This window comes from Eretmochelys imbricata, chromosome 2 (assembly GCF_965152235.1).
Source record: "Eretmochelys imbricata isolate rEreImb1 chromosome 2, rEreImb1.hap1, whole genome shotgun sequence".
Taxonomy (NCBI): domain Eukaryota; kingdom Metazoa; phylum Chordata; order Testudines; family Cheloniidae; genus Eretmochelys; species Eretmochelys imbricata.
In genome coordinates, this window is record NC_135573.1 from 62,004,531 (window position 1) to 62,031,977 (window position 27,447).

The 27,447-nt window shown below is 43.6% G+C and overlaps 1 protein-coding gene across 4 annotated transcripts in view; it reads right to left on the bottom strand.

Annotated features, from left to right (window-relative positions):
• MTFR1 (mitochondrial fission regulator 1) overlaps positions 1-24,554 on the bottom strand; it is a 37,942-nt gene extending 13,388 nt beyond the window's left edge. Inside the window, exons 1-4 of one of the 4 annotated variants that reach the window (XM_077810208.1) lie at positions 24,375-24,554; positions 19,745-19,862; positions 10,808-10,951; positions 7,307-7,405 (exon numbers count right to left, since the gene is read on the bottom strand). In XM_077810208.1, the coding sequence (XP_077666334.1) occupies positions 7,307-7,405; positions 10,808-10,873 (165 nt within the window). In that variant the 5' untranslated portion in view covers positions 10,874-10,951; positions 19,745-19,862; positions 24,375-24,554. Of the gene's footprint in view, positions 1-7,306; positions 7,406-10,807; positions 10,952-11,038; positions 11,055-19,744; positions 19,863-24,288; positions 24,306-24,374 lie in introns of those variants that run through there. The other 3 variants (XM_077810207.1, XM_077810210.1, XM_077810209.1) reach the window with 3 other exon arrangements.
• Positions 24,555-27,447: the final 2,893 nt, after the last annotated feature.

Genomic DNA, 27,447 nt, shown 5'->3' on the forward strand with positions numbered 1-27,447 from the left:
TTTAACTAATAGATGAGAATTATTTTGGCCACCAAAACAGTCTACAGCAGCAGTTCAGACTGGCTTTAAGACCAGTTTGAAAGGCTGGAAGAGTTTCCCCAGTGAAAGCACAGCCACATAGTTTGAACCTGTATACCCACCCCAGGTGATTACTATTACCCTCAGTACACTAGCAAACTGAAATAAAGTTGAAAGTGGTTTTCAGCAACAGTTCATCCTGACCGAACCAACAATGAAAAATGGTTTCAGTGTTATCTAGGCCAGGTAAAACCTGTTCATATTTCAGAAAGCGGGCTGGCTGTGTCTATACTTCTGAACTTCATGCCTGTAACTCACCCCACTGCAGCTCTACCATTGCTAACACCAGGAGAAGCTGCAGCATAGATGGGGTGCTTTTACTACCTGCCGAACTAGCACACCATATCAGCTGTGGGTGAACACTTTTCACAAAGCAATCACTGTATCTGACTTCAGTCCTCATCCTCAAAGGAAACCTGCACAACACTTTCAAGACATGAGCCTGGGAGCTCATAAGTTTGCTATATACTAAAACTCATGGACTCAATAGAGACACGAGATTTATGGCTTACTACAACAATCTATACTACACTAACCACCACAGCTGCCTTCCCCCTCCTTCCTTACTTCTGGGAGACTTCTGTGCCACTGCTCAATGCAGAATTTGCACTGAATTAATGTTCTGCACAAATTTCATTTCCCCCCCCCCCCCCCCCCAGAATTGGTGCTGCAGAGCTGCTGGCCCCCACTTGAGACCACTGGGCCCAGTAAATAAAATACAGGACACTACTGGAGGGGCAGAGGAGAGGGAGCTGGAGGGTTCTGGGCAGCTGTGGTTACCAACATATCCTGAACGAAGGAGGTAGAGTTCAGGAAACTCTATACAAGCCCAGGATCCAGCATAAGACTGTTTCTTTCTCTGGAGCCCTGGGCTCTGGGACAAGGGAGTGTGGGTGTCTGAGCTTGGGGGGGGGGGAGGGAACGACACACCCTGTGGCTGGGCTCTGGGACGAGGGTGTGCTGGTGTCTGAGACCCGAAGGGTAGAGTTTTCCCCCCCAAGATGTGCCAAGCTGACATGTATGACAAACCCAGACTGAGGTGCCCAAACAAAGCATAACAGAGAAACAGGAACTGGGTTGTTGTAGAGGTTTCTTTAACTCTCTACTACTGGGGGAATCTTTTTTGTTATCTGTATTGTTACAGACATACTTATGAACATGTATGTTGACAAATAAAATCTGCAGAATTTTGCAGTTTTTGAAATTTTTTGGTGCAGAATTCCCCAGGGGTACATCCCTTTCCTCCCTATGACTGGAAGAGTGTTAACAGGCCACTTCACCTTGAATGTTTAGCATAAGTAAACACATCTCAAGGGATCAATCTGTCTCATCTTGTATTTAGCTGTGACACTGGGTACATTTCCCAGGCCTGAAGAGCAGCTCTATATATTCTGGAAAGCTTGTCTCCCTCGCTAACAGAAGTTGGTCCAATAAAAGACATCACCTCACCCACCTTGTCTCTCTAGGGGCATGGCTACACTTGCAGATGTAGAGCGCTTCGCAGAGCACAGTATGGAAAGTGCTGCAGTCTGTCCACACCGACAGCTGATAACGCACTGGCGTGGCTACATTTGCAGCACTTGCAGCAGCATTGGGAGTGGTGCATTATGGGCAGCTATCCCAGCATGCAAGTGACTGCAACATGCTTTTCAAATGGGGGTGGGGTGGGATGGAGTGTGACAGGGAGCGTGTTGTGTGTATGTGGGGGAAGAGAGTGGGTTTTGGGGGTGCTGAGTGTGTGTCAGCATGCTGTCTTGTAAGTTCAGACTCCCCCGCCTCTCTCTCACTCACTCAAGCAAACAGTAAATGTTTGCTTTTTCTCCGAGCTGTACGCAGCCAGCTTCTCTGAAACGGAGCTTTGAAAGGGCATTTCTGCATTCCTACAGCCGATTTCACAACAATGACAAGAGTGGCCACTTGACTTAAGGGGATTATGGGACGTTTCTGGAGGCTGATCAGAGCGCAGTAATGCAGCACCTCGTTCACACTAGCACCGCGGCGCTCCAGCGAGGGCGCAGCAACCGTTATTCCACTCGCTGAGGAGGAGTGCCGGCAGCGCCATAGCCGCAGAGTCAGCGTGCTCTACATGCCTTGCCAGTGTGGACGTGGAGTGAGCTAGGGCGCCCGGGGCTCCATTACTGCGCTGTAACTCGCAAGTGTAGACAAGCCCTAATATCCTGGGACCGACACAGCTACAACTCTGCATACAAACTACCACTTACGTTATCAGTAGTACTGGAGACGCTGCACCTGTAGCTGATGATGATGGAGTTCAGTAGACAAGGCTAGTAATCCTACTTACAACTCTATTAACATTGCTTCGTCTGCTTTGTAGGTAGCAGACGGGGTGAACAGGCCAAATTTGAATACGTGTTGCCGCAACCGTATGTACCAGGTTGCAATGGGTGGAGCAGGGACCTGGACCCAGGCCCAGCCCCACGGCACAAGAACCACCGCTGAGGGGTAAGCGTGGGGAGAACTCGCTCTCCAACCCCTCCCCTGGGGCTTCTTTTCTGCACCCGGCCAGGAGCAGTGTGCTTGCCTAGGGCCCCACAACCCATCAGAGGGTCGGGATTTACCGATTGGGAAACACTAGCATAGAGTACTGCATTACAACTCTCACTGCTCCATTGGAGGTGTCTTTTGATTAAAAGAACCAAAAGAAGTTATGACCAGATATGACATCTGTATTCACATTAAGGGTGATAAATAGAATATCACAATTAAAATACTTCTAGCCATTTAATCCGTGTTGTCAACACGGATTTTTCTTGTGATATTGGACACACCAGGAGCTATCACCATGACAGGATTAATAGTTAAGATTCAAATAACAGAGACAATTTGCTCTTACCTCAGGAACTGTGCTTTACAAAAGAGATTAAATTCTACAAATCACATTTACGAAGTCAAGTTACCTAAACATCAGTGGTGATTGAAAGCTGAATCCCACATATTTAGAAACAAGTTTTGCTGGTATACTGAAAGTTTTTGTACTTGCCCCCCCCCTTTATTTTTTTAAACTCTAAGGAGGTTTGTATGAAAACAGAGTCTTTGCTGCTTGTGTGCTCTCTCTCTCTCTCATATATATATATATAATTTCCGACCACCTTAAGATCTCCATAATAGCTAACTGCAACATCATAGATGATTTGGATGTCTAGAAAAGAAAAAAATTGCAACATGAGCTTGCTCTCTATAATTGAAGTTTTCCAAAAAGCTTTGTCTGAAGCGTGAGCAAGTCTTTAAATGAAAGATTTAAAATAATGCATAATCCACCTCCAAGAATCTTTATTTTATCCTCTATTACATCAGATTTCAATACATTTTCAAGTCATATACTACTTCACCAGCCCCCTCCCCTCTGTGGCTTGCTGACTGAAGACAGCGTCTGGATCACTGCTTTAACATCATGAGCAGTGGGGAACCAGGGAGCTGACAGGCATCTCCCTGCAGGTGCTATGATGTATGATCCAGCTAGGAGAGACAGCAAGAGGCCCACGCCAACTGATCTCTTCTACAGGACACACTAGGTAGCAGGAGTTGAGCCAGGGAGGGCAGCATGCTGCTAGTGCCAGAGAGAAAGGACCCAGCTTTGACCAGCGGTCTCAGGTTTTTCTCCCCAGCTCTCAGCCCATCCAAGGCTAGGTCTACACTTGGAGTTAGGGTGTGATTCCCAGCTTGCGTACACATACTCACATGAGTTCTCCTCAAGCTAGTGAGCTAAATATAGTCGTGTAGCTGCAGTAGCACAGGCCGTGGCAGCACAGGCTAGCTGCCCGGAGTACAGACTCTCCTGGACCCCGAGTATGTACTTGGGGATGGCTAGCCCATGTCACTGCTGCCCATGCTACTACTTGGGGTGACTAGCCCATGTTACACTGCTATTTTTTTAGCACACTAGCTCAACGAGAGCTAGCATGAGTATGTCTACGCCAGCTGGGAATCATACCCCTCGTGCCAAGTGTAGACGTAGCCTAAGTGCATAATATGTGAACATATCTACTGGAATTACTTGAGTTCCCACCCCCCTGCTCACAGACACCTCTCAAAGCTACCTCCCCTCCCTCCCCATAGAAATTAAGTACAACTGTTCTGCTCTGGGTGTTGTCACAGCACACTCCCAACCACTTTTTGCCTTCACAAGGTATGGCTGAAGGCACTGGAGAAATACCATCTAAAGCTTCTGAAGCTTAGAAAGTTCTGAATAAAGACTTACTAGTCTGGAATCAACACCTTGGGATATTTTAAACAAACACTGGGAATAACTTCTCTTTGAGCAAGTTAACTACATCCACGGCCACGTTTGTTGGGTTAGCGCATTAGCCTTTCACTTGGAAAGCCTCAGATGAATACTAAGGTCAAAAAAGTTTGACAAATTCAACTTATTTCCCTAGGGGATGCTTGTCTGACAAAGGCAGACAATACAATACAACTGGGAATCATCAGTGCACAGAAAAGAGACATAGGACTAGAATGTTACAATTGAACAATAGTGGATTTAAGGGCATTGGCTGAGCTGGATGAGGAAGCTTCTGCAGCTCCTCTGTATTAAGCCTGGCCCTAACTTGTACTAGTTCCTCAACTACACTCATGAATCAGGATAGACTGAGTGAGCTAGACACTCTCACTTTTACTCTTCCATATCTCCCCTTACAGCAAGTGATTTACAGTGTCAGGTGTAGTTTATATAGTACATGCATTAAGCTGCTACATTATAGGTTACTGAATACTAAGAGCCTCGCATACAATATGGAAAGTCAACTGCATCTGCCATTACATGTTTGTTTGTTTGTTTTTAATTCCAATGAAATCCTCAGAGACCAATAGAAAGGAAAGCTACTGCAATAGCTAGCCCCTAAGACATTAAACCCTCAAATAAAACTTTAGGCTAGGTCAGTCTCTATTGTTTTAAGATTGGTGGAATGAAGGCTTGCCATGTTGTAAAGCACATATGAACATGGTAGTAACAGATACATATCTCCAACCCGTTTATCAGAAGTTCATGGTAAAATGAAGACTTGTAGAGAATATGGGTTATGATTCTTAGCTGGAGTTAAGACACACTGATTATAGGCATGCACTAATGGCTGAAGCAAGTAATTTAAAAAAAAAAATTAACTTACAGCAGGTTCAGTGCATGGTCCTTTCATACTATAGCTAAAGCTAGCAGGAAAGAAAAAAGGAAAAGAGATATCTATAGGAAAGTTTCAGCATAGCAACAGTCTAAAAGGAGAACAGTCAAGACAGGTGCTGAAAAGAACACTCAGAATTCCATCTTCTGAGTCAAACACACAGAAACCAGGCTTATGTATCTCTAACATGTTGGACAAGACCAAAAGACTTGTATACAGTGCTTTAAACAAACAACTTTAATGGGATTTGAAGGTTTAATTTGTTGACTAAAGCTCAGATATTTACAAGATTTCAAAGTCAGTTCACTAGAACAGCTGTGCTTCTACTTCGTCAGATCATCATCTTTCATCCACTGTATTATCACAATCAGATTTATATACTAAAGGTAAATTTTAAACAAATTTTAAACTTAAAGTGACTTTATTCCTGAAGTAGTTTATTCTTCAAAATGTCTGGGAAATGCCAAATACTTCATTAATAATAATGCAAAGTTTAGATTGAAATATTAATATTTGATTCATATAAGAAGCAGGAAATTTAGGGCTCCTACAGGCACAGTGTTCTTGTAAGAAGACAATACAAGACACAGGGTTTCCTCTCATTCTACAAGAAATGAAGTTATCTGGCTAATAAAATGGTAAGGAACTTAATTTCTCTTTAATAGCAGAGGGAGGTCTTCCTATCAACATCACCTATGCTATTAAAGAAAATTAGAGAAACAAATATATTTTAAGCAGTGAAAAGCCTACATTTGTTTGAATTACTAAGCCTTAAAATGGGCATTTCCCAACCACGAAACTTTCTACACAAAGCCGCCTTCTCCTCTCCCCACATCTCAAAAAGACTGATGCAGTTTCTTTCTCAGCTCAAGAATTTCAGCCCCTCCAAATTATCCTATTTGGAAACTTTTCTTTGCTATCCAAAACAGAGTTTTAGAAAGCACGTGTTGCAGTTTCTGTATTTTCCATCTGTTCCAGAAAGACTTCTTGTTGCAACACAAGGAGGACAAAATAACCATCTCTTGTTTATATCATTACCATCCCCCCCACCCAACTTCCTAGTCTGTTCACATTAGGAGTGCACAATTCAGAGTGCAGCACAGAATTTGACATTCTTTCACCTACACAGTTCAAGTCTACATTTAAAGACTGAACAAATAGTGAGCTCACACTATCTTGTTTACCATGTTCACCTTCAGAGAATTTATATCATGTGCATAAGCAACATGTATTTACTTTTCACACATTCTTAAGTAACATTGTTTGCCTTTCCATTACCCAGGTTTATAAACCCAATTTATCAGTTAAATACAGCTTTGGAAGTGATGTCTGATGATACTTATTTTTTGGCCACAGCGGAGATTGCTTTTTTACTTTTGTAGCCAAAAAAGTCTCTTGCCTTGGAAGAAAGCAGTCAAGAACGGCAAGCTGCTAAGTTTTCCTGAAGAGGTTTTTTTGTTTTTTTTTGTTTTTTTTTAAAAAGAGAAATATACAATAAATTCTGTGGAGAATGCCCCCAGACAATAAAGGCATTCAGGAGATTATGAACTTGCCTCTTACATCCTTAGAAGTCAACCCAGAGGACTCTCACTTTTGTGAGGAGCTAGCATACGCTGCAGTAGCAATGTTTACCACAGCTCCACTACAGATTGGAGCAGGCCAATTGAAGTAGAGCTCTTTGAAATACTGCTTATTTTTAAAAGCAGGAACTATTTTACAGACAAAGCTCTACTAGAGCCACACAGTGCTATTTTACAAATTAACATTCTTAGAGGTTCAATGAAGCGTGTTGGAAGTGTCATGGTATAAACACCAATGTCACATTTGCTGGGGGTATCAGAGTAGAAACTGAAGAGACTAGACTTTGGCAAGACATGGTGGTGGATAGTGAGGAGGAGGGAGGAAAACTAACTTTGGTATGAACAAGGGGCCTCTTCTACTCTGCTTATTTGAAGCATCCAAGACTTAACCTACACATTTTCTTTTAAATGCACCTGCAGATCAATTTTAAAGTCCTCTAACACAAAACAAACGCCATAGAGAAAAATGGAAAAGCATTTTAAGAAAGTTTTTAAACTGTGGAGAATTCCTACCTGAAACTGAACTCTTGGGCACTGGATAAGAGAGAGATTAGTACCAATTTTCCTTACAATACTTCGAGATGAACCATAAGGCTTTCCTGACCAGAGCACCTGAGGGAAAAAATTTGGTGAACCGTTACAGTACTTGTTAGATCATTTACCCAATATACAATTAAGATACAATAAAGTTATTTGCTCCACCCAGCAATATTTGTACTGTCTAATGTTTAAATGTACACATACCAAAACTACATATTCCCCTGCAGCATGGAAGACAATGGACTCAAATTCATACTGGTGACCCACACTATTTTGACAGTCATACTTTAACTTGCTTGCATCAGCACAAATAATTTAAGTATTTGCAGCATGTTCAATGCTATTCAAAGACAGTCTTCTGCCCTAAGGAATTCACATTCTATGTGACAGACCTCAAGTCACAACACATTGAGACACTCAGCACAGAGCTAACTTTTTTTTTTCTTTAAATAGATGAAGCATGTTAAATTGGGGGAGGAAAAGGAATTTGAAGTAGGTCAAATACCTCCTTCCAAGACATGGACAAAAGCAGAGTTTAATAATTATAAAAAACCCTAATAAGTTATCCCTAGCTCTGTTTCCCAGCACATTCTCTTTCTCACCTTAGAATGAAAGCTCTTTGGGTCAGGGACTGCCTTTACTTATGTATCATACAGCACAAGGCACACTGATGCTGCTAGGATCGCTACCAACTAGCGCAGGCTGGCCAAGCAGTTATGGGATTCCTTGATAGTTTATTGTGAAAGTTTGCATGTTCTATTAAACATACTGTAATGTATGCTATGCATCTTAACACTTGAACTGTGCCCCTGCAAACACTACATACTCTTATGGACTCAATAATTACACTGTCTACCTGCTTAAGATGAAACATTAATATTGTCTTAGAATTGATATGCAGACCTGTCCAGTCTTTGTTAAATTTAGGCCAGGGATCATCGAGGTAACATAGTATAGCTATTCTTATGTCAATACCACACTAATAATGACTAAGGGTATCAACTCAAATCAGAAAGGTCTCTAGCACACTGAGACTGGGGCTCTGGCAAATAGCATATCAGCACAAATTCAGGATTCTGAAAATAAGAAATCTGACCTCAGTATCAGAGAGAGGAATTGTTTAGGCAGTACAGTACTGAATAATGAGAGGAAGTTTATCATTTTTTCCCCTAACAGTGAAATCTAGACTACAGGCTACATAACCAGTGGAAATCACTCAAAATTGGATTTGAGAATGTACCTGAACATAGTGTATAGTGGGGAGAGGAGGAGAATCAGCAGCTGATAAATCACCTAGCTTACTTGCTTCCTCTTAACTGCCTCAATCCCACAAATGAGAAATGTTATAAAAATCTACACCACTTGGTGTTTGGAAATTTAATTGTTACCACAAGCCTGCTATGGAAGAGAAAGGGCAGGAGGAGGGGGAAAAAAAGAAAAAAAAAAAAAAAGAAAGAAGAAACTGGAGCTGTTCTTTCCTATATTAAGAATATTTTTTAAAAACTGGACCCAAAGATATAGGACAATGACTATGTCAATACAGATTGTTTGGATGATCTGAATTGGTTGTGAAGAGGATCCAGCGAGGTCGCTCAGGATTTCTATGGTTGTAGATCTCAGTTTTGTGTTCAAAGAACTGGTGTCTGGTATGAATTTGTGTTCCTATTCTCTAACCTCTATTTTAGATCATCATAAGGCACTAATTAGGTCTTATGTAAACTGAGTTTTATAATTTCAGCTTGCCAGCTCTCCTGACAAAAAGGTCATCAATCTACAATAATCTGGCAAAATATAAATTTAAATATAACACAATTGTAAATCTTCCTTTCCCACCCTCCCTGTGCATTTAAGAGGAAGAATATGTAGGAGGTCTCACAGCAGAGGACTGCACCTAAGCTACTTCTTCTGTTCAGAGTGGCTCCCAACCGTGTCAGTAGGAAAATGGTTGCTGTGCAACTGTTTTAGTTTTGATCTGCTGCTTCTGCTGAGCAGTGAAAGAAAGGGCTACAGTGCTGCATGAGGCAGGGAGTCAAGAAGTGTACACACTCCTTTCTGCTTCCCCTCAGAATGCAGCTCTTCTGCTCTTGCACATAGCACAGCCTTCAAAGAGAGAAGCACAGACAACACAAATAGGATCACAGTTAGTTTTGTGGTACTTTGCTGGGGGCTTGGAAATTATGGCAGGAATAAGAATATGTTATGGGCTCCTGGGAAGGAGGGAAAGAAGAGAAAGATTACAGTGAAACAGGAAATTTTATGGGGTGTGGAGAAGAGGCAAAGGGGAAAGAACATGGTGTGGTTGGCTGGCTGATTGACAACATGTGCAAAACAAGGTCAAGAATGGTCTCTATCACCATTGCCCCTCCCTTGAGGTGGGGAAAGGTTTTGGGATAGGTGAAGCCAGAAGAGTACCACTTCTGCAGCTCTCAGACCTACTAGAATGGGAGAAAGGGGTGTTACTGAACAGACTACAAGGTATGTCTACACAGCAATAGTGAGTCTGAGCTCAGGTATACAGACTCAGGCTCATGCTACAGCACTAAAACAACAACAACAACAATCATAATCATGCAGACATTCTGGCTCAGGCTTGCACTCTGAAACGCACCCACTTTCCTGGGCTTCAGAGCCTGAACATCTACATGGCTATTTTTAGCTTCTTGGGGCTTGTCTACACTGGCACTTTACAGCGCTTCAACTTTCCCGCTCAGGGGTGTGAAAAACATCCTGCTGAGCACTGAAAGTTTCAGTGCTGTAAAGTGCCCCTGTAGACAGTGCACCAGCTATTCCCCTCATGGGGGTGGTTTTTTTTAAGAGTGCTGAGAGCTCTCCCAGCAGTACGCTGCGACTACACAAGCCACGTTAAAGCGCTGCCACGGCAGCACTTTAACGTTGCCAGTGAAGACATGACCTTAGTAAGAGCCCAAGTTTGTAGTCCAGAGCTCAGACTCATCGCTGCAGGTATTTTTTTTGCCACGTAGACATACCCGCAAAGACTTGCGAAGTACCACTGTGTTTTACAAGCATTTCAGGAACCTGAACTGGTACTAGAATAGCCAAGAGACTGTATGGGAGGTGAACCTATTGCATCATACTAGTTTATATGGAAATTAATTCCCCCTTTGAGAAAAAACAAGTAAGTGTCCTTTCAATTTCAAAGTGTTTAGAAAACCCCTTCTTTGTGCATCCTGAATGGCAGCGTTCCACTATAAGTTATATGTTTTGTCATTAAAGCCAGCAGGAACACAACAGCCTGTTTTAGCTTTTAATATAGTAACTATGATCATATACCGAAGCATTAGGTTTCATAACCTTATGTCAATCAAGTTAAATTAATTAATGTAAGAATTATACCAACACTGCATAAAATTTAAAATGCAGTCCCATGTGCTCTCACTGTGAACTATATATTTAAGTGGATTACATTTGAAATATTTGCACTCAATAGAATTTCAATGAAACTGGAACACTTACTGATTCCATGTTTAGTCCAACTTGTGCAAAAACCATCCTAATTACACGTTTAATCCAGCAGATCATCTGGAGTGGCAAAAAGTCTTCACAAACTGGTATTTAAACCTTCCAAACCTACAGGGCTGCTGAGGTTCCATAGTCCCTCTGAAATAAAAGGCAAACATTGTAAAAAGGCTTTCTTGAAGTCCGACAAAATTACACACATTCCAACAATGATCAGTAGAAACTGACTCTGAATGCAGAATTTTTCAGCAACAGCTCTTCCCAGTACTTTCACAATAGCCACGTATTCTAAATAGGCTCTAGATTTTAAAACAAAAATATGTCACATTTAAGGCACTAAAACTGCTGTTGCAGAATGCAGTAACGGTTTCCATGGCATAATGGCTTTACTTCAGCAATAAGCAGGAGAAGGTCCTAAACATAATTATCTGATAGTAAGTGAGCAAGGGTCACTTGAAACATCTGTAAACAGCGAATGGCATTTTGGACACCATCAGCTTACAAGTAGCTTCTGTCAAATCCCTTCCCTAGTAATTGTTACAACTAAGATTACTGTAAATAGATTAGAGAAACAAGGAGTTCTCCTCACAATCTTGTTTACTGTGTTACTCTGTGTTGTTTTAAGTTGGCTTCAAATGCCAGAGCAGCAGATGAATAAAAGTCCAACCCAAGCCTCATTCTTTTATCACAAAAGTGTTTGTGCTGCCACTCAATAACAATTAGTTACCACTATAGATTCTGGATCATTTTTGGCTTCATCTGACAGTTTATATGCAGAGTCTAAGTCACTGAATCATTCTGAACAACAGGAATATTGTAGTATGAACTATATATATTGATTTGTTGGAAGCTAGTAAAATTCCTTAGCCCTGGTCTACACTGCGGGGTTCGGTCGAATTTAGCCGCGTTAGGTCGATTTTAAAATGAATGCGTCTACACAACCAATGCCGTTCCGTCGACCTAAGGGGCTCTTAAATTTGACTTCTGTACTCCTCCCCAGCGAGGGGAGTAGTGCTAAAATCAACCTTGCTGGATTGAAGTTGAGGTAGTGCAGACAATTTGACGGTATTGGCCTCTGAGAGCTATCCCAGAGTGCTCCAATGTGACTGCTCTGGACAGCACTTTGAACTCCAATGCATTAGCCAGGTACACAGGAAGAGCCCCGGGAAATTTTGAATTTCATTTCCTGTTTGGTCAGTGTGGCAAGCTCAGCCGCACAGGTGACCATGCGGTCCCCCCAGAATCGCAAATGAGCTCCAGCATGGGAGACATTGGATCTGATTGCCGTATGGGGAGAAGAATCTGTGCAGGCTGAACTCCGATCAAAAAGAAGAAATGCTAATATATATGCCAAAATCGCACAGGGCATGGTGGAGAGAGGCTACAATGGGGACACACAGCAGTGCCACGTGAAAGTTAAGGAGCTCAGGCAAGCCTACCAAAAGACAAAGGAGGTAAACGGTTGCTTTGGGTCAGAGCCCCATACATACCACTTCTATGATCAGCTGCATGGCATTCTGGGGGGGGGGGACCCTACCACTACCCCACCACTGTCCGCGGACACCTGCAATGGGGGAGTCTCACGCAACAGGGAGGAGGATTTTGTGGATGAGGAGGAGGAGGAGGAGAATGTGCAGCAGGCAAGCGGTGAATCCGTTTTCCCCAGAAGCCAGGACCTTTTCATCACCCTGGAGCCAATACCCTCTCAAGGCAGGATCCCTGATCCTGAAGCCAGAGAAGGCAGCTCTGGTGAGTGCACATTTGTAACTACAGTACAGGGCTTAAAAGCAATAGTGTTTAATGTTTGATTTGCCCTGAAGAATTAGGATGATTCGTGGCCAGTACAGCTACTGGAAAAGTCTGTTAATGTGTCTGGGGATGAAGCGGGAATCCTCCAGGGACATCTCCTGGAGGTACTCTGAAAGCCTTTGCAGAAGGTTTCTGGGGAGGGCTGCCTTATTTCGTCCTCCATGGTAGGACACTTTACCATGCCAAGCCAGTAGCAAGTAGTCTGGAATCATTGCAGCACAAAGCATGGCAGCGAATGGTCCTGGGTTTTGGTCACATTCAAGCAACATTTGGTCTATATCTTTCTGTGTTAGCCTCAGGAGAGTGATATCATTCAAGGTCACCTGGTTGAAATAGGGGAATTTTTGAAAGGGAACAGTAAAAGGACCCCATTCATGCTGGGTTGTTTGCACTTGGCTAAAAGGCATCATCCCAGGGAATAGCCACGCAGTGGGGTGGGGGGAGGTGTGTGCTGCACATCCACCTGAAAACTTCAGCCCCTCCTTTTAAAATGTGAAACCCAACCGGCTTTGCTTGCTATGGGAAAGGAGGGCGCTGCAGTTTGAAACATTTCCCACACATTATGAAAGCGTAAGAAGCGAACCCCACATACCAAAAGGCTTACCATGGCTGCCTCGAAACCAAATCTGTTGCCCAGCCATTTGTGATGTGTCACCATACCGGCAGGTGCTCAATATAAAAGGCAAAATGCGACCTTGTACCTAAAGCACATTTGCTGTCTACTGTGAATTGCTTGATTCACTGCGAAAGAGTCTCCCTTTTGTTCTCAGAAATGTATCATCTTAATTTTACTCTCCCTTTTTATCTTCCCCCAGGTGCAAATATTTCTACGCTCCCCCTATCATCTCCATCCCTGAGCTTATCACAGATTAGAAGGCGAAAAAAACGTACTCGCAATGACATGTTTTCTGAGCTCATGCAGTCCTCCCGCACTGATAGGGCACAACTTAATATACGGAGGCATTCAGTTGCAGAGGCCAGGAAAGCATTAAGTGAGCGCGAAGAGCAGAGGCAGGAGGCGATGCTAAGGCTAATGGAGGAGCAAATAGACACAATGAAGCATCTGTTGGAGCTACAGGAAAGCCCACAAGAGCACAGACACCCCTCCCCCCCCCGCATCCATTGTATAACCGCCTGACCTCCTCCCCAAGTTCCATATCCTCCTCAGCCAGACGTCCAAGAACGCGGGCTGGGGAGGCTCCGGGCACCCAGCCACTCCAGAGGATGGCCCAAGCAACAGAAGCCTGTCATTCGAACAGTTTTGATTTGTAGTGTGGCTACAATAAACAATGTGGCCTTGTCCTTCCCCACCCCACCTCACCCGGGCTACCTTGTCAGTTATCTCACTTTTTTTTTTTTAATTAAGAAAGAAAGAAAGAATGCATGGTTTCAAAACAATAGTGACTTTATTTCCTTTGCCAGCTGTGATTGAAGGGGGGAGGGTGGTTGGCTTACAGGAAATTAAAATCAACAAAGTGGGTGGGTTTGCATCAAGGAAAAACACACAACTGTCACACTGCCAGTTCAAAGCCTCTCTGATGCGCAGCGCACCTAGCTGTGCTCTTCTAATCGCCCTGGTGTCTGGCTGCTCAAAATTGGCCACCAGGCGATTTGCCTCAACCTACCACCCTACCATAAACGTCTCCCCCTTACTCTCACGGATATTATGGAGCACACAGCAAGCAGCAATAACAATGGGAATGTTGGTTGTGCTGAGGTCTAACTTGGTCAGGAAACAGTGCCAGTGACCTTTTAAATGTCCAAAGGCACTTTCTACCACCATTCTTTACCTGCTCAGCCTATAGCTGAACTGCTCCTTACTACTGTCCAGGCTGCCTGTGTACAGATTCATGAGCCATGGGAGCAAGGGGGAGGCTGGGTCCCCAAGGATAACTATTGGCATTTCAACATCCCCAACAGTAATTTTCTGGTATGGGAAGTAAGTACCTGCTTGCAACTGCTCAAACAGCCCTGAGTTCCTAAAGATGTGAGCGTCATGCACCTTTCCTGGCCATCCCACGTTGATGTCGGTGAAACGTCCCTTGTGATCCACCAGTGCTTGCAGCACCATTGAGAAGTACCCCTTATGGTTTACGTACTGGTTGGAAAGGTGGTCCGGTGCCAAGATAGGGATATGTGTTCCATCTATCACCCCACCACAGTTAGGGAACCCCATTGCAGCAAAGCCATCCAGTATGACCTGCACATTTCCCAGGGTCACTAACCTTGATAACAGAATGTCAATGATTGCACTGCCTTCTTGGATCACAGCGGTTCCCACAATAGATTTGCCCACTCCAAATTGATTCCCAACTGACCTGTAGCAGTCAGGCGTTGAAAGCTTCCACAGGGCTATCGCCACTCACTTCTCAACTGTCAGGGCAGCTCTCATCTTGGTATTCCTGCCCTTCAGGGCAGGGGAAAGCAACTCACTAAGTTCAAGGAAAGTGGCCTTATGCATGCAAAAGTTTCGCAGCCACTGTGAATCATCCCATACCTGCAACGCTATGCAGTCCCACCAGTCTGTGCTTGTTCTCCGGGCCCAGAATCGGCATTCCACTGTATCAACCAGCCCCACTGCCACCATGTCGTCCCAATTGCCACAGCCTGTGCTTTAAGGAATGTCTGTGTCCATGTCCTCCTCACAATCATCCTCGTGCTGGTGTCTCTTAGCCAGGTTCTGCACATACTACAGGATAACGTGCAAGGTGTTTACAATGCTCACAAAAGCACCGGTGAGCTGGTGAGCACCAGGCTCCATGCTTGCCATAGTATGGCGTCTGCACGGGTAGCCCACGAAAAAAGGCGCAAAGCGATTGTCTGCCGTGGCTTTCACAGAGGGAGGGAGGGGCAACTGACGACATGTACCCAAAACCACCCGCAACAATGTTTTTTGCCCCATCAGGCATTGGGAGCTTAACACAGAATTCCAATGGGCAGCAGAGACTGCGGGAACTGTGGGATAGCTACCTACAGTGCACCACTCCGTAAATCGATCCTAGACACGGTATTGACGACACACTCCGACTTAATGCGCTTAGTGGGGACATACACAACTGACTGTATAAAGTCCATTTCTAAAAATCAACTTCTATAAAGTCGACTTAATTTCGTAGTGTAGACATACCCTGAGTCACCATTAAAACAAAAAATGCTGAAGTACTGGGAAAGAAATGATATGCAGGAAATATTCTCAAGCCAGAGGATTAGAAGAGACATGAGAATGCCTGCAAGCGTAATAGTTAGGACTGCCAGTGTTTCCATTACAAACATGTTTTTTCCCCAACTGTTTACAACTCCTATGCCAAGTTTCCATATGTAGTTATTACCAAGAACTCAGCTCTAAAGGTTTTTTTTTTTTTAAGGTGAGGTTAAAAAAGCTGGTTTGACTGAGTTCCTCACCACTACCACAAGTAGTGTAGATGTTTAAGATTTTTTTGCACTTGGCAAGAGATTAAGTTTGATAGAACAACTATTCTACAGCAGAGTTATTTAGAGAAGTTGACTATTTATAATTCAGGGTGTAAACCACTTCAGTTTTAAGCAATGTTTAGACCAGCGATACTCAGACCTCAGTGGTTCAGGAATCAAATTAGCACTCAATGTTACTCAAAAGAACCACAGTAGTGAGAATTCATTGTTTTATTTACTATTTTAACATTCATAATTCTCACAGCAAAATGATTGATCAAGTTTTATTTTATCAACTGCAATTGGTTAATAACATAGTAAAAGCATGCTGATTAATAATTAAAATCACACAATGTTTTAATATGACATGTTACAAAGAACCACAGGAGACACATTAAAGAGCCACTTGCAGTTCTCAAGCCTCAGTCTGAGTATCACTGGTTTAGATACTTAAGGCATTCTAGGGTTCAGGGCACCAATTTTACATCATTTGATTCCTTGCTGAAGGTGGTCTTGATCTGGCTCTCACAGAAGTTAATGCAAGTTGTACCATTTACATCAATAGAATCAGAACCATTAAAGCATGAAAATCTGTTTCAGATCTACTGCATGCTAACACTGAGTATCCCTCTAGAACACTACATTAACCCAGAACAAACAGTCTTAATGTTTTTATAATCTCCAATTAAGATGTCATCTAAAAGAAAACAAAATACTCAAACAATATTTCACCTTGATGTTTTTATGAGATCCATTCATTTTCTAGAGTTATCACAACCACCCTAGACATGTTTTACCTATATTCTACTGCACTCTACCCTTCTTCATAAATTACAACTCTTCCACAATCTACTTATATCCCAAGAATGCAAAGATTTCATACTCAATGAAATTGCTAGACAGCAATAACAGCAATTTCTAGAACGTGTCTCGCCTGTACTTTACGTAGCTGCCAAATTTGAGAAGGAGAAATTCAACATTTATTCATTTTACCATCCCTAGCAAAAACCTTCATTTGAACTACTTTAAGTAGCAGCAAGATGTTATCCTAAAGAACAAAAGTTACTTGGCACAGTTTTCTATCTTTTCTCTTGAAACTACAGACATGGATAATATTTAATGTTGGCATACTCATCAGCATGACCAAGTGACGGTCGCCTCCTAAATGTAGGTTATAGTTTGGAAATTCCTGCTGCCAAGTGCCTAAGAAATAAAAAGAACGAGGAGTACTTGTGGCACCTTAGAGACTAACAAACTGATTTGAGCATAAGCTTTTGTGGCCACTGCATGAATCCGACGAAGTAGGTTTTAGCCCACGAAAGCTTATGCTCAAATAAGTTTGTTAGTCTCTAAGGTGCCACAAGTACTCCTCATTCTTTTTGCTGATACAGACTAACACAGCTACCACTCTGAAACTTAAGAAATAAAAGTAATGCCCAAAATAGTCTATTCAACTCACCCTTCCTGAGAGGAGAAACTCAACTGACCCGTTTTTGCAGACTTTGGGTGTTCATTTAAAAAGTTTCTAGCTTTTATGTTTGCAAAATAACCCTCTAAGTATTAAGTTAACAAACAAAATGATTTAGTAATTGCTGCTGCTCATAGCTTTCTCAAACAAGTGAAGAGAGACTGGTCAGTCTGACAAAGGGCATTCACAACCTTGGGGACTGCAGATAAACTGACAAGAGTCATGTCAATTTCTCCTTTATATTTACAAAAAGAACAGGAATACTTGTGGCACCTTAGAGACTAACAAATTTATTAGAGCATAAGCTTTCGTGAGCTACAGCTCACTTCATCTATATCTATATGTTCCATTCTATACATCCAATGAAGTGAGCTGTAGCTCACGAAAGCTTATGCTCTAATAAATTTGTTAGTCTCTAAGGTGCCACAAGCACTCCTGTTCCTTTTGTGCATACAGACTAACACGGCTACCACTCTGAAACCTGTCTTTATATTTACAGTAATTCAGAATACTGCAATGCCCCTGCTGTAAGATGCAGCACTTCATTGGTAGTTATTAATTCAGGTTGTGAAGGCTATAAGCAGCTTGTCTCAGAGAAGGAAGACTCCCAACAGAATCTGGGAGAAAAGCAGTGAAGATTAATATCCCACTCCAACTAGGTAAATTTGGAAGGAAAGAGGGAAACTCTTCCCCCTTTTCCCCCCAACAGCAAGAAGTCCTCCTTTATAGACACCTGCTTACCCAAAAACTGACACAATGTTCAGTGACCCTAATCTGGAAGGAATTCCAGACACACTTCTACTCCCCAGGGAGTGCTGTATTTCTAACATGAGCCTTGCTATGCTCTGCTTCCCCCATTTTTCACATTTGCCTGTCTTGTATACATTACCCAACATTTTTATATCAGACATTGATTTACAAATTAAGGAAATAATACTGATTATTTAATAACGAGTTAGCAGAGTAAATCTAAAAGCACTTTTCAGATTCAAAACAGAAAACAATGTACTGTGGAGAAAAGTTATAATGAAACACTCAACCAAGGCTTATAGCGCTACACAGAAATGGAGAGAAGAAAAAAAATTAAAACAGACACCACCTCGACGTAGACACATTTATGAAAAAAGTAGCTTCAAGTCCTTTATCTGTCTGAATCTCTGTCCACAGTTGTCATTTTCCACCTTTTAAAGTGAAATAGTCACATTTTCCTTCCTAAAAATCTCCCCTTCCCACCCATTTATGTGAAACCTATGCAGGCAAAAGAAGAAACTGACTGCATATAATCAATTTACTGTATTTGTATGAAGTGTTGTAAAATGCACAAACTAAACAAAAAGAAAAAATATATAAAGGAAAACCTCTCTAATCCCTTACAGAGAACGGAGGTGTTACTTGTAGGTACAAGATTAAGAGAAATATAATCTTGAAGTAGGTAGTTTCCCTTTAAAGCAGACACCTTAAAATCAGGTTTACCCACTTTATCAGGGATGCATGTCTGCAGTTGTTAATGCTGGCACATGCCCCAACATCATCTGATGAAATGGCACCTATAAAAGCGAGTATACCGAGGTCATGTCTACCTCGGGAACTGTAGCAGCTTACCTAAGCTCTGTAGCTATGCCACCATAACCCCATAGTGTAGACACTGACTACAGCACCAGATGATGTTTTTCTGCTGCTGTAGAAACATCACCTCCGCGAGAGACAATAGCTAGGTCAACAGAAGAATGCTTCCACGCACTTAGCTGTGTCTACACTAGGAGTTAGGTCTGCATAGCTACGGCGCTCAGGGGGTATGGATTTTTCCACACTCATAGCACCATAGCTACATTTACCTAAATTTTAAGCATAAACCAGGCCTAAGTGTCAAAGAAAGAACAAGATTTCAGACAAAAAACCACTGCAGCAGTATACTGAAGAGCCATCAAGAATCTTTTAATGTAGGACCATTTCCCAAACTAGTGCAGACTAGATATTTATAAAGGGTGACATGACTAGTAAGCAAAGATTGCACAGTCACTACTAGGAGCTACTTATTTCTGAGCACCAGAGTAACAGTCTTAGTGCTTGTCTATGCTCCAGTTTCCAGAGATTCCAACAAATAAAAACAAGTGCTACAATATATTCTAAACAGTAAGATTTATATTTAAGTTTTATAAAACAGAAGCATAACAAAGTCATAGTATAGAAGAATGACAGGGTCATATCTTGCCAGCTACAAAAGAGTAATTTAAAGAAAAACCCACATGAATTTAGAGGTTTGACTACTTGTCTTCAGAAGTATCTGTTCATCGCAGATCTAAACTTCGCTATCTGATGTTCATAAACAGAGGCTCCTCCTCTTGCTTTTGCACTCAAGTGCATCTGTTTTTTCAGAGACAACAGAACTACAATTCAATTTCTGCAGTTAACTAATGACAGGTTTCAGAGTAACAGCCGTGTTAGTCTGTATTCGCAAAAAGTAAAGGAGTACTTGTGGCACCTTAGAGACTAACCAATTTATTTGAGCATGAGCTTTCGTGAGCCACAGCTCACTTCATCAGACTTTTTGCAATTAACTACTAATTTATAAATTACCATCACACCATGTTGTGAGATCATAAAAAACATTCCACGATCATTTTCCACTTGGAATGACTTTAGTAATTACTTTGACGTCGAAATGAACTGGACTGGAATCAAGCTACTGTAAGCCGTCATATCCTGTTACTAATCTCAGGTCACCTAGCTTCCATATCTGAATTGTGCTAGATGCAGTCACATGTAGTGCCTACATATGGCAAACTGAAATAAAACACTGCTATCTCCATACACGGTACCAGATGTCCTCAGACAGGAAAAATGACTGAGCCTGCAACCTCCCACTTTGAAATGCTCTTATAAGAACAGCCCTAATGGGTCAGCCCAAAGGTCCATCTACCCCAGTATCCTGTCTTCCGACAGTGGCCAGTGCCAGGTGCCCCTGAGGGAATGAACAGAACAGGTAATCATCAAGTGATCCATCCCGTCGCTCATTCCCAGCTTCTGGCAAACAGGGACAGGAATGATGTCCCTAGCCTATCCTAGCTAATAGCCATTGATGGACCTATCCTCCATGAATTTACCTAGTTCTTTTTTGAAACCTGTTATGGTATTAGCCTTCACAACATCCTCTGGCAAGGAGTTGCACAAGGAGTTGACTGTGTGTTGTGTGAAGAAATACATCCTCTTATTTGTTTTAAACCTGCTGTCTACTAATTTCATTTGGTAACCCCTAGTTCTTGTGTTATGAGAAGAAGTAAACAACGCTTCCTTATTTACTTTCTCTACACCAGTCATGATTTTATAGACCTCAATCCTATCTCCCCTTAGCTATCTCTTTTCCAAGCTGAAAAGTCCCAGTTTTATTAATCTCTCCTCATACAGAAGCCATTCCATACCCCTAATCATTTCTGTTGCCCTTTTCTGAACCCTTTCCAATTCCAATATATTTTTTTGCGATGGGGCGACCACATCTGCACACCGTATTCAAGATATGGGCGTACCATGGATTTATAGAGGCAACATGATATTTTCTGTCCTATTATCTGTTTGCTTTTTTGACTGCCGCTGCATACTGAGTGGATATTTTCAGAGAACTATCCATAATTATTCCAAGATCTTTTTGAGTGGTAACAGCTAATTTAGACCCCATCGTTTTATATGTATAGGTGGGATTATGCCTTCCAATGTGCATCACTTTGCACTTATCAACATTAAATTTCATCTGCCATTTTGTTGCCCAGTCACCCAGTTTTGAGAGATCCTTTTGAGGCTCTTTGCAGTCTGCCTGGGTCTTAATTATCTTTAGTAATTTTGTATCATATGCAAATTTTGCCACCTCACTGTTTACCCCTTTTTCCAGATCATTTATGAATATGTTGAATAGGACTGGTCCCAGAACAGACCCCTAGGGGACACCACTATTTACCTCTCTCCGTTCTGAAAACTGACCATTTATACCTCCCCTTTGTTTTTAATCTTTTACCAATCCATGAGAGCACCTTCCCTCTTACCCCATGGCAGTTTACTCTGCATAAGAGCCTTTGGCGAGGGACCTTGTCAAAGGCTTTCTGAAAATTTAAGTACACTATATCCACTGGATCCCCTTGGTCCACTTGCTTGTTGACCCCCTCGAAGAATTCTAGTAGTGAGACATCATTTCCCTTTACAAAAACCATGTTGACTCTTCCTCAACAAATTATGTTCATCTATCTGTCTGACAATATTGTTCTTTATTATAGTTTCAGCCAGTTTGCCCGATACTGAAGTCAGGTTTACAGGCCTGTAATTGCAGTGATCACCTCTGGAGCCATTTTTAAAAATTGGCGTCCCATTAGCTATTGTCCAGTCATCTGGTACAGAAGCTGATTTAAATGATAGGTTACAGGCTACAGTTAGTAGTTCCGCAATTTTACATTTGAGTTCTTTCAGAACTCTGGGGTGAATACCATGTGGTCCTGGTGACTTATTGCTGTTTAATTTATCAATTTGTTCCAAAACCTCCTCTAATGATACCTCAATCTGGAACAGTTCCTCAGATCTGTCACCTAAAAAGAATGACTCATGTTTGGGAATCTCCCTCACATCCTCAGCCTGTGAAGACCAATGCAAAGAATTCATTTAGTTTCTCCGCAATGGCCTTATTGTCCTTGAGTGATCCTTTAGCACCTCAATTGTCCAGTGGGGTCAATGGACGTTTAGTAGGCTTCCTGCCTCTGATGAACTTACTTTCTGAGTCTTTGGCTAACTCTTCCTCAAATTCTTTTTTGGTCTTCCTAACTGCATTTTTACACTTCATTTGCCAGTGTTTATGCTCCTTTCTAGTTTCCTCACTAGGATTTAGTTTCACTTTTTAAGGATGCCTTTTTGCCTCTCACTGCTTCTTTTACTTTATTGTTTAGCCACGGTGGCTCTTTTTTGGTTCTCTTACTATGTTTTTTTAATTTGGGGTATACATTTAAGTTAATCCTCTACTATTGTGTCTTTAAAAAGTTTCCATGCAGCTTGCAGAGATTTCACTTTTGGCACTGTACCCTTTAATTTCTGTTTAACTAGTGTAGTTCTCCTTTCTGAAATTAAATACTACAGTGTTGGGCCACTGTGGTGTTTTTCCTGTCACAGGGATATAATATATAACTTAATATTATGGTCACTATTACCAAGTGGTCCAGCTATATTCACCTCTTGGACCAGCTCCTGTGCTCCATTTAGGACTAAATCAAGAATTGCCTCTCCTCTGGTGGGTTCCAGGACCAGCTGCTCCAAGAAACAGTCATTTAAGGTGTCAAGAAACTTTATCTCTGCATCCCGTCCTGAGGTGACATGTATCCAGTCACCATGCGGATAACTGAAATCCCACATTATTATTATTATTATTATTGAGTTTTTTATTTTTAATAGCCTCTCTAATCTCCCTGAGCATTTCGCAGTCACTATCATCATCCCTACTGCTATATTCTTATTATTAGAGCATGGAATGTCTATCCCTAGAGATTCTATGGTACAGTTTGATTCATTTACGATTTTTAGTTCATTTGATTCTATGCTTTCTTTCACATATCTCCCTTCCTCCCTTCAAAGCCCTCCTTAGAACTTGTGGATGTTAACTCAAGGTTTGTTTGATTTTTTTTAATATTAACAGTTACCTACAATCTTGTACTTGTATCTGATTTAGATTGCAAAATCTCTGGCAGCGACCACATCACCCCGCTCTGCCTACACAGTGACACAGATCTCTCTGTCAACACTCACGAGATCAGCAAAGTGGGAAGGAAAAGATCTGTAACGCTAGTAAGTGAAGAAGCAATAGGAATTTAGTAAGCCAACTGGTGTGTATGCCTGTACTAAACACTGTTCATCCAGGATCACCTTTAGGTCCCATTCATCCTAAGGCTGGAGCTGTAATAGCAACAGCCATGCTTGAAGTAGGGGCTCCCTGGAGCTGCATATAAAGTTGGTTTCTACTGTGCCGTCGCGACCAGCTGATCAGAAAGGCCATCAGAAAGCTGTTCAGAAAGGCATTCCACTGAATGCATCCGATGAAGTGAGCTGTAGCTCACTAAAGCTTATGCTCAAATAAATTAGTTAGTCGCTAAGGTGCCACAAGTCCTCCTGTTCTTTTTGCGGATACAGACTAACAGGGCTGCTACTCTGAAACCAATCATCAGGCAGGCTCCCTCCAGTGAGCTGACGGAGGCTACACGTGGCTGTTACTAGCACCCATGGCTACGGCTCACACAGGGTCGCACTATGGGAGGGCGGAAACCACAGACGCTCCCAGAGCTAATAGTCACCGGTAAGGGCGGGGTCCCCTGTAAGTGCCGTCACCCAGGGAGCGCGCCTCGGCCAACGGAAGTGGGGGACCCCCGCGCACATCCTCCGAGGGCCCCTCCGACTCGCAGTTTACCCTTCCCGTGTTTCGCCCGCCCTGAAGGACCCGCCCGCCCGGGGGCAGGGAGAGGGGCTTGGGGCGGAAGGCCTGCTCGGACCCAGGCAGGCCAAGGAGCGTGTGGTAGGGGAGCGGGGCAGGAGGTAGGGACCCCGGCTCCCCCCCGCTGCCCAGCAGGAGGGAGAGTCTGTGGGGAGGGGATCGGCACGTCAGACTGAGCTCTGAACCGAGCTGCCCGCCCTCGCCCCAGGACGCGGCTCTACCGCGTCCCCACCACCTCCGTGGCTCCGGGCCCTGATGCCCCGCGGCGGTTTCCAGCGAAGGCGCCGCGCCCCCCGGACCCCCTCAGGCTCCCGGCCCCAACAGCGTGCGCGGACTCACGGGAGAGGGAGCCCCACACGGGCCCCGAGAGGTCCCGGCACTGCCGGCCGCCTGGCAGCGCCCAACGCAACCCCGCCCAGACTCACCCGCTGCCCCGCCAGGGCCTCCGCGCTCACTCGCCGGTCACCGGCTCTTCGGCTCCGGAGGCTCAGGCTCCGCTTGGAGCTCAGCCCTCGCCGCACAGCCAATCGCGAGCTGCACGGGACTGACCAATCGCCGCCGCGCCTGCGAGAGGCGGGACCTAACCTACAGCTCATTCGCGGGCCAGAGCGCCGCGACCGCAACGGCAGCCGCCGGGCTCCGGTCTGGGAGTGACAAGTTGCCGCTTTCCCCGCCCAGGGGCCGGGCCACCCGCCCACGCCCGTGATTGAAGGGCGCCTGCCAAGAGTCAATCCCGTGACGTCGCCTCCTGGGCGGCCCAGCAAGCCCTGATTGGCCGTTCAGCGTGCGCGCGCGGGCCCGGGATCCTGCGCGCAGTGGTGACATGCTGCTGGCCCCGGTGGAAGAGTCAAGGACAAAACCCGATAGGGGGGTGACAGCACCCCCCAGGTCCCTGCGGGCACCCGGACCTTGTTCCCTGCGTGATCCTGTCTCCGCCTGTCCGATCAGCTGCGCTCTGGGACTGGTTCTCCCTTCCCTGGATGGTGCTGCGGTTTGGTCTCCTCCAGCCCTGGGTGCTGTTGTGTTTGGGTTTCCAGCACGGCACAAGAATTATTATTGTTTTAAAAGTTAGTGAATGGTTTATTTTAAACCCATAAAATATTTCTCTTTGTGTTACTATTATTTTAACAAAAGACTAATGTGGGGCTAAAATTAATCCCTCGCTTTTACTATTCATGGTTTTGGTGCACAGAAAAGCAAAGCACTTTGTCCGCTCTGCACTTGTATGGCTCATTGGCATGGTGTGACACTGGGTTTGTACCACAGGAAGCCTGGTTGAGCTCATCCTTTTTTCTGAATACTATTGAATACATCCCTGCTGGGGATGATTTATATATCCATTAAAGCATTCCTGAAGAATGAAGTTCTTTCTTTTAGTTGGTGAGAAAGGGCATGCATGTTTGTTATAAATTAAAGGCGGCTAATAGCATCTATATGTGTATAAAAAAAAATCTATTCTTGACCCTTCTAAAAGCTCTTGTGACAGATATTTAACTGCATGTAATATCTTTAGGGACCATGTTTTTTATGTATGTATCACTGTGGACATTATATGCAACTGCAGGGCAGGAGGGTGACCACAGCTCCTCTAAGAAATAAAAACAGCGGGGAGCGATTAAATCGAGTCATAGAATATTAGGGGTTGGAAGAGACCTCAGGAGGTCATCTAGTCCAAGCCCCTCCTCAAAGCAGGACCAATACCAACAAAATCATCCCAGCCAGGGCTTTGTCAAGCCAGGCCTTAAAAACCTCTAAGGATGGAGACTCCACCACCTCCCTAGGTAACCCATTCCAGTGCTTCACCACCCTCCTAGAGAAATAGTTTTCAGAGTAGCAGCTGTGTTAGTCTGTATTCACAAAAAGAACAGGAGTACTTGTGGCACCTTAGAGACTAACAAATTTATTTGAGCATAAGCTTTCGTGAGCATCCGATGAAGTGAGCTGTAGCTCACGAAAGCTTATGCTCAAATAAATTTGTTAGTCTCTAAGGTGCCACAAGTACTCCTGTTCTTTCTAGAGAAATAGTATTTCCTAATATCCAACCTAGACCTCCCCCACCGCAACTTGAGACCATTGCTTCTTGTTCTGTCATCTGCCATCACTGAGAACAGCCTAGCTCCACCCTTTTTGGAACCCCCCTTCAGGTAGTTGAAGGCTGCTATCAAATCTCCTCTCACTCTTTTCTTCTGCAGACTAAATAACCCCAGTTCCCTCAGCCTCTCCTCATAAGTCATGTGCCCCAGCCCTCTAATCATTTTCATTTCCCTCCACTGGACTCTCTCCAATTTGTCCACATCCCTTCTGTAGTGGGGGGGATCAAAAGTGGATACAGTACTCCAGGTATGGCCTCACCTGTGCCGAATGGAGGGGAGTAATTACTTCCCTCTATCTGCTGGCAATGCTCCTACTAATACTAGCCCAATATGCCATTGGCCTTCTTGGCAACAAGGGCACACTGCTGACTCATATCCAGCTTCTCGTCCACTGTAATCCTCAGGTCCTTTTCTGCAGAATTGCCACTTAGCTAGTCGGTCCCCAGCCTGTAGTGGTGTCTGTGATTCTTCCTTCCTAAGTGCAGGACTCTGCACTTGTCCTTGTTGAACCTCATCAGATTTCTTTTGGCCCAATCCTCCAATTTGTCTAGGTCACTCTGGACCCAATCCCTACCCTCCAGCGTATCTACCTCTCCCCCAGCTTAGTGTCATCTGCGAACTTGCTGAGGGTGCAATTCATCCCATCATCCAGATCATTAATAAAGATGTTGAACAGAACTGGCCCCAGGACTGACCCCTGGGGCACTCCGCTTGATACTGGCTGCCCACTAGACATCAAGCCGTTGATCACTACCCATTGAGCCCGACAATCTAGCCAGCTTTCTATCCACTTTATAGTCCATTCATCCAATCCATACTTCTTTAACTTGCTGGCAAGAATACTGTGGGAGACCATATAAAAAGCTTTGCTAAAGTCAAGATATATCACATCTACCGCTTACCCCATATCCACAGAGCCAGTTATGTCATCATAGAAGGCAATCAGGTTGGTCAGGTATGACTTGCCCTTGGTGAATCCATGTTGACTGTTCCTGATCACCTTCCTCTCCTCCAAGTGCTTCACTCAAGTGCTTGATTTCAGAGTAACAGCCGTGTTAGTCTGTATTCGCAAAAAGAAAAGGAGTACTTGTGGCACCTTAGAGACTAACCAATTTATTTGAGCATGAGCTTTCATCTGATGAAGTGAGCTGTAGCTCACGAAAGCTCATGCTCAAATAAATTGGTTAGTCTCTAAGGTGCCACAAGTACTCCTTTTCTTCAAGTGCTTGAGTCACTCAGGTTGTAAATGCCTCCAGAGAGATACCACCATATAGTGTTTCAGACTGGGTTTTCCAGCAGACAAAGGGCTTTTTTGGAATGAAAAGGTGAGCTTGACCCAGCACAGACAGAATGTTCTTTCCAAGGGAGGAGAGCAACTCTAGGGGAACAGGGGAAGGATTGGAAA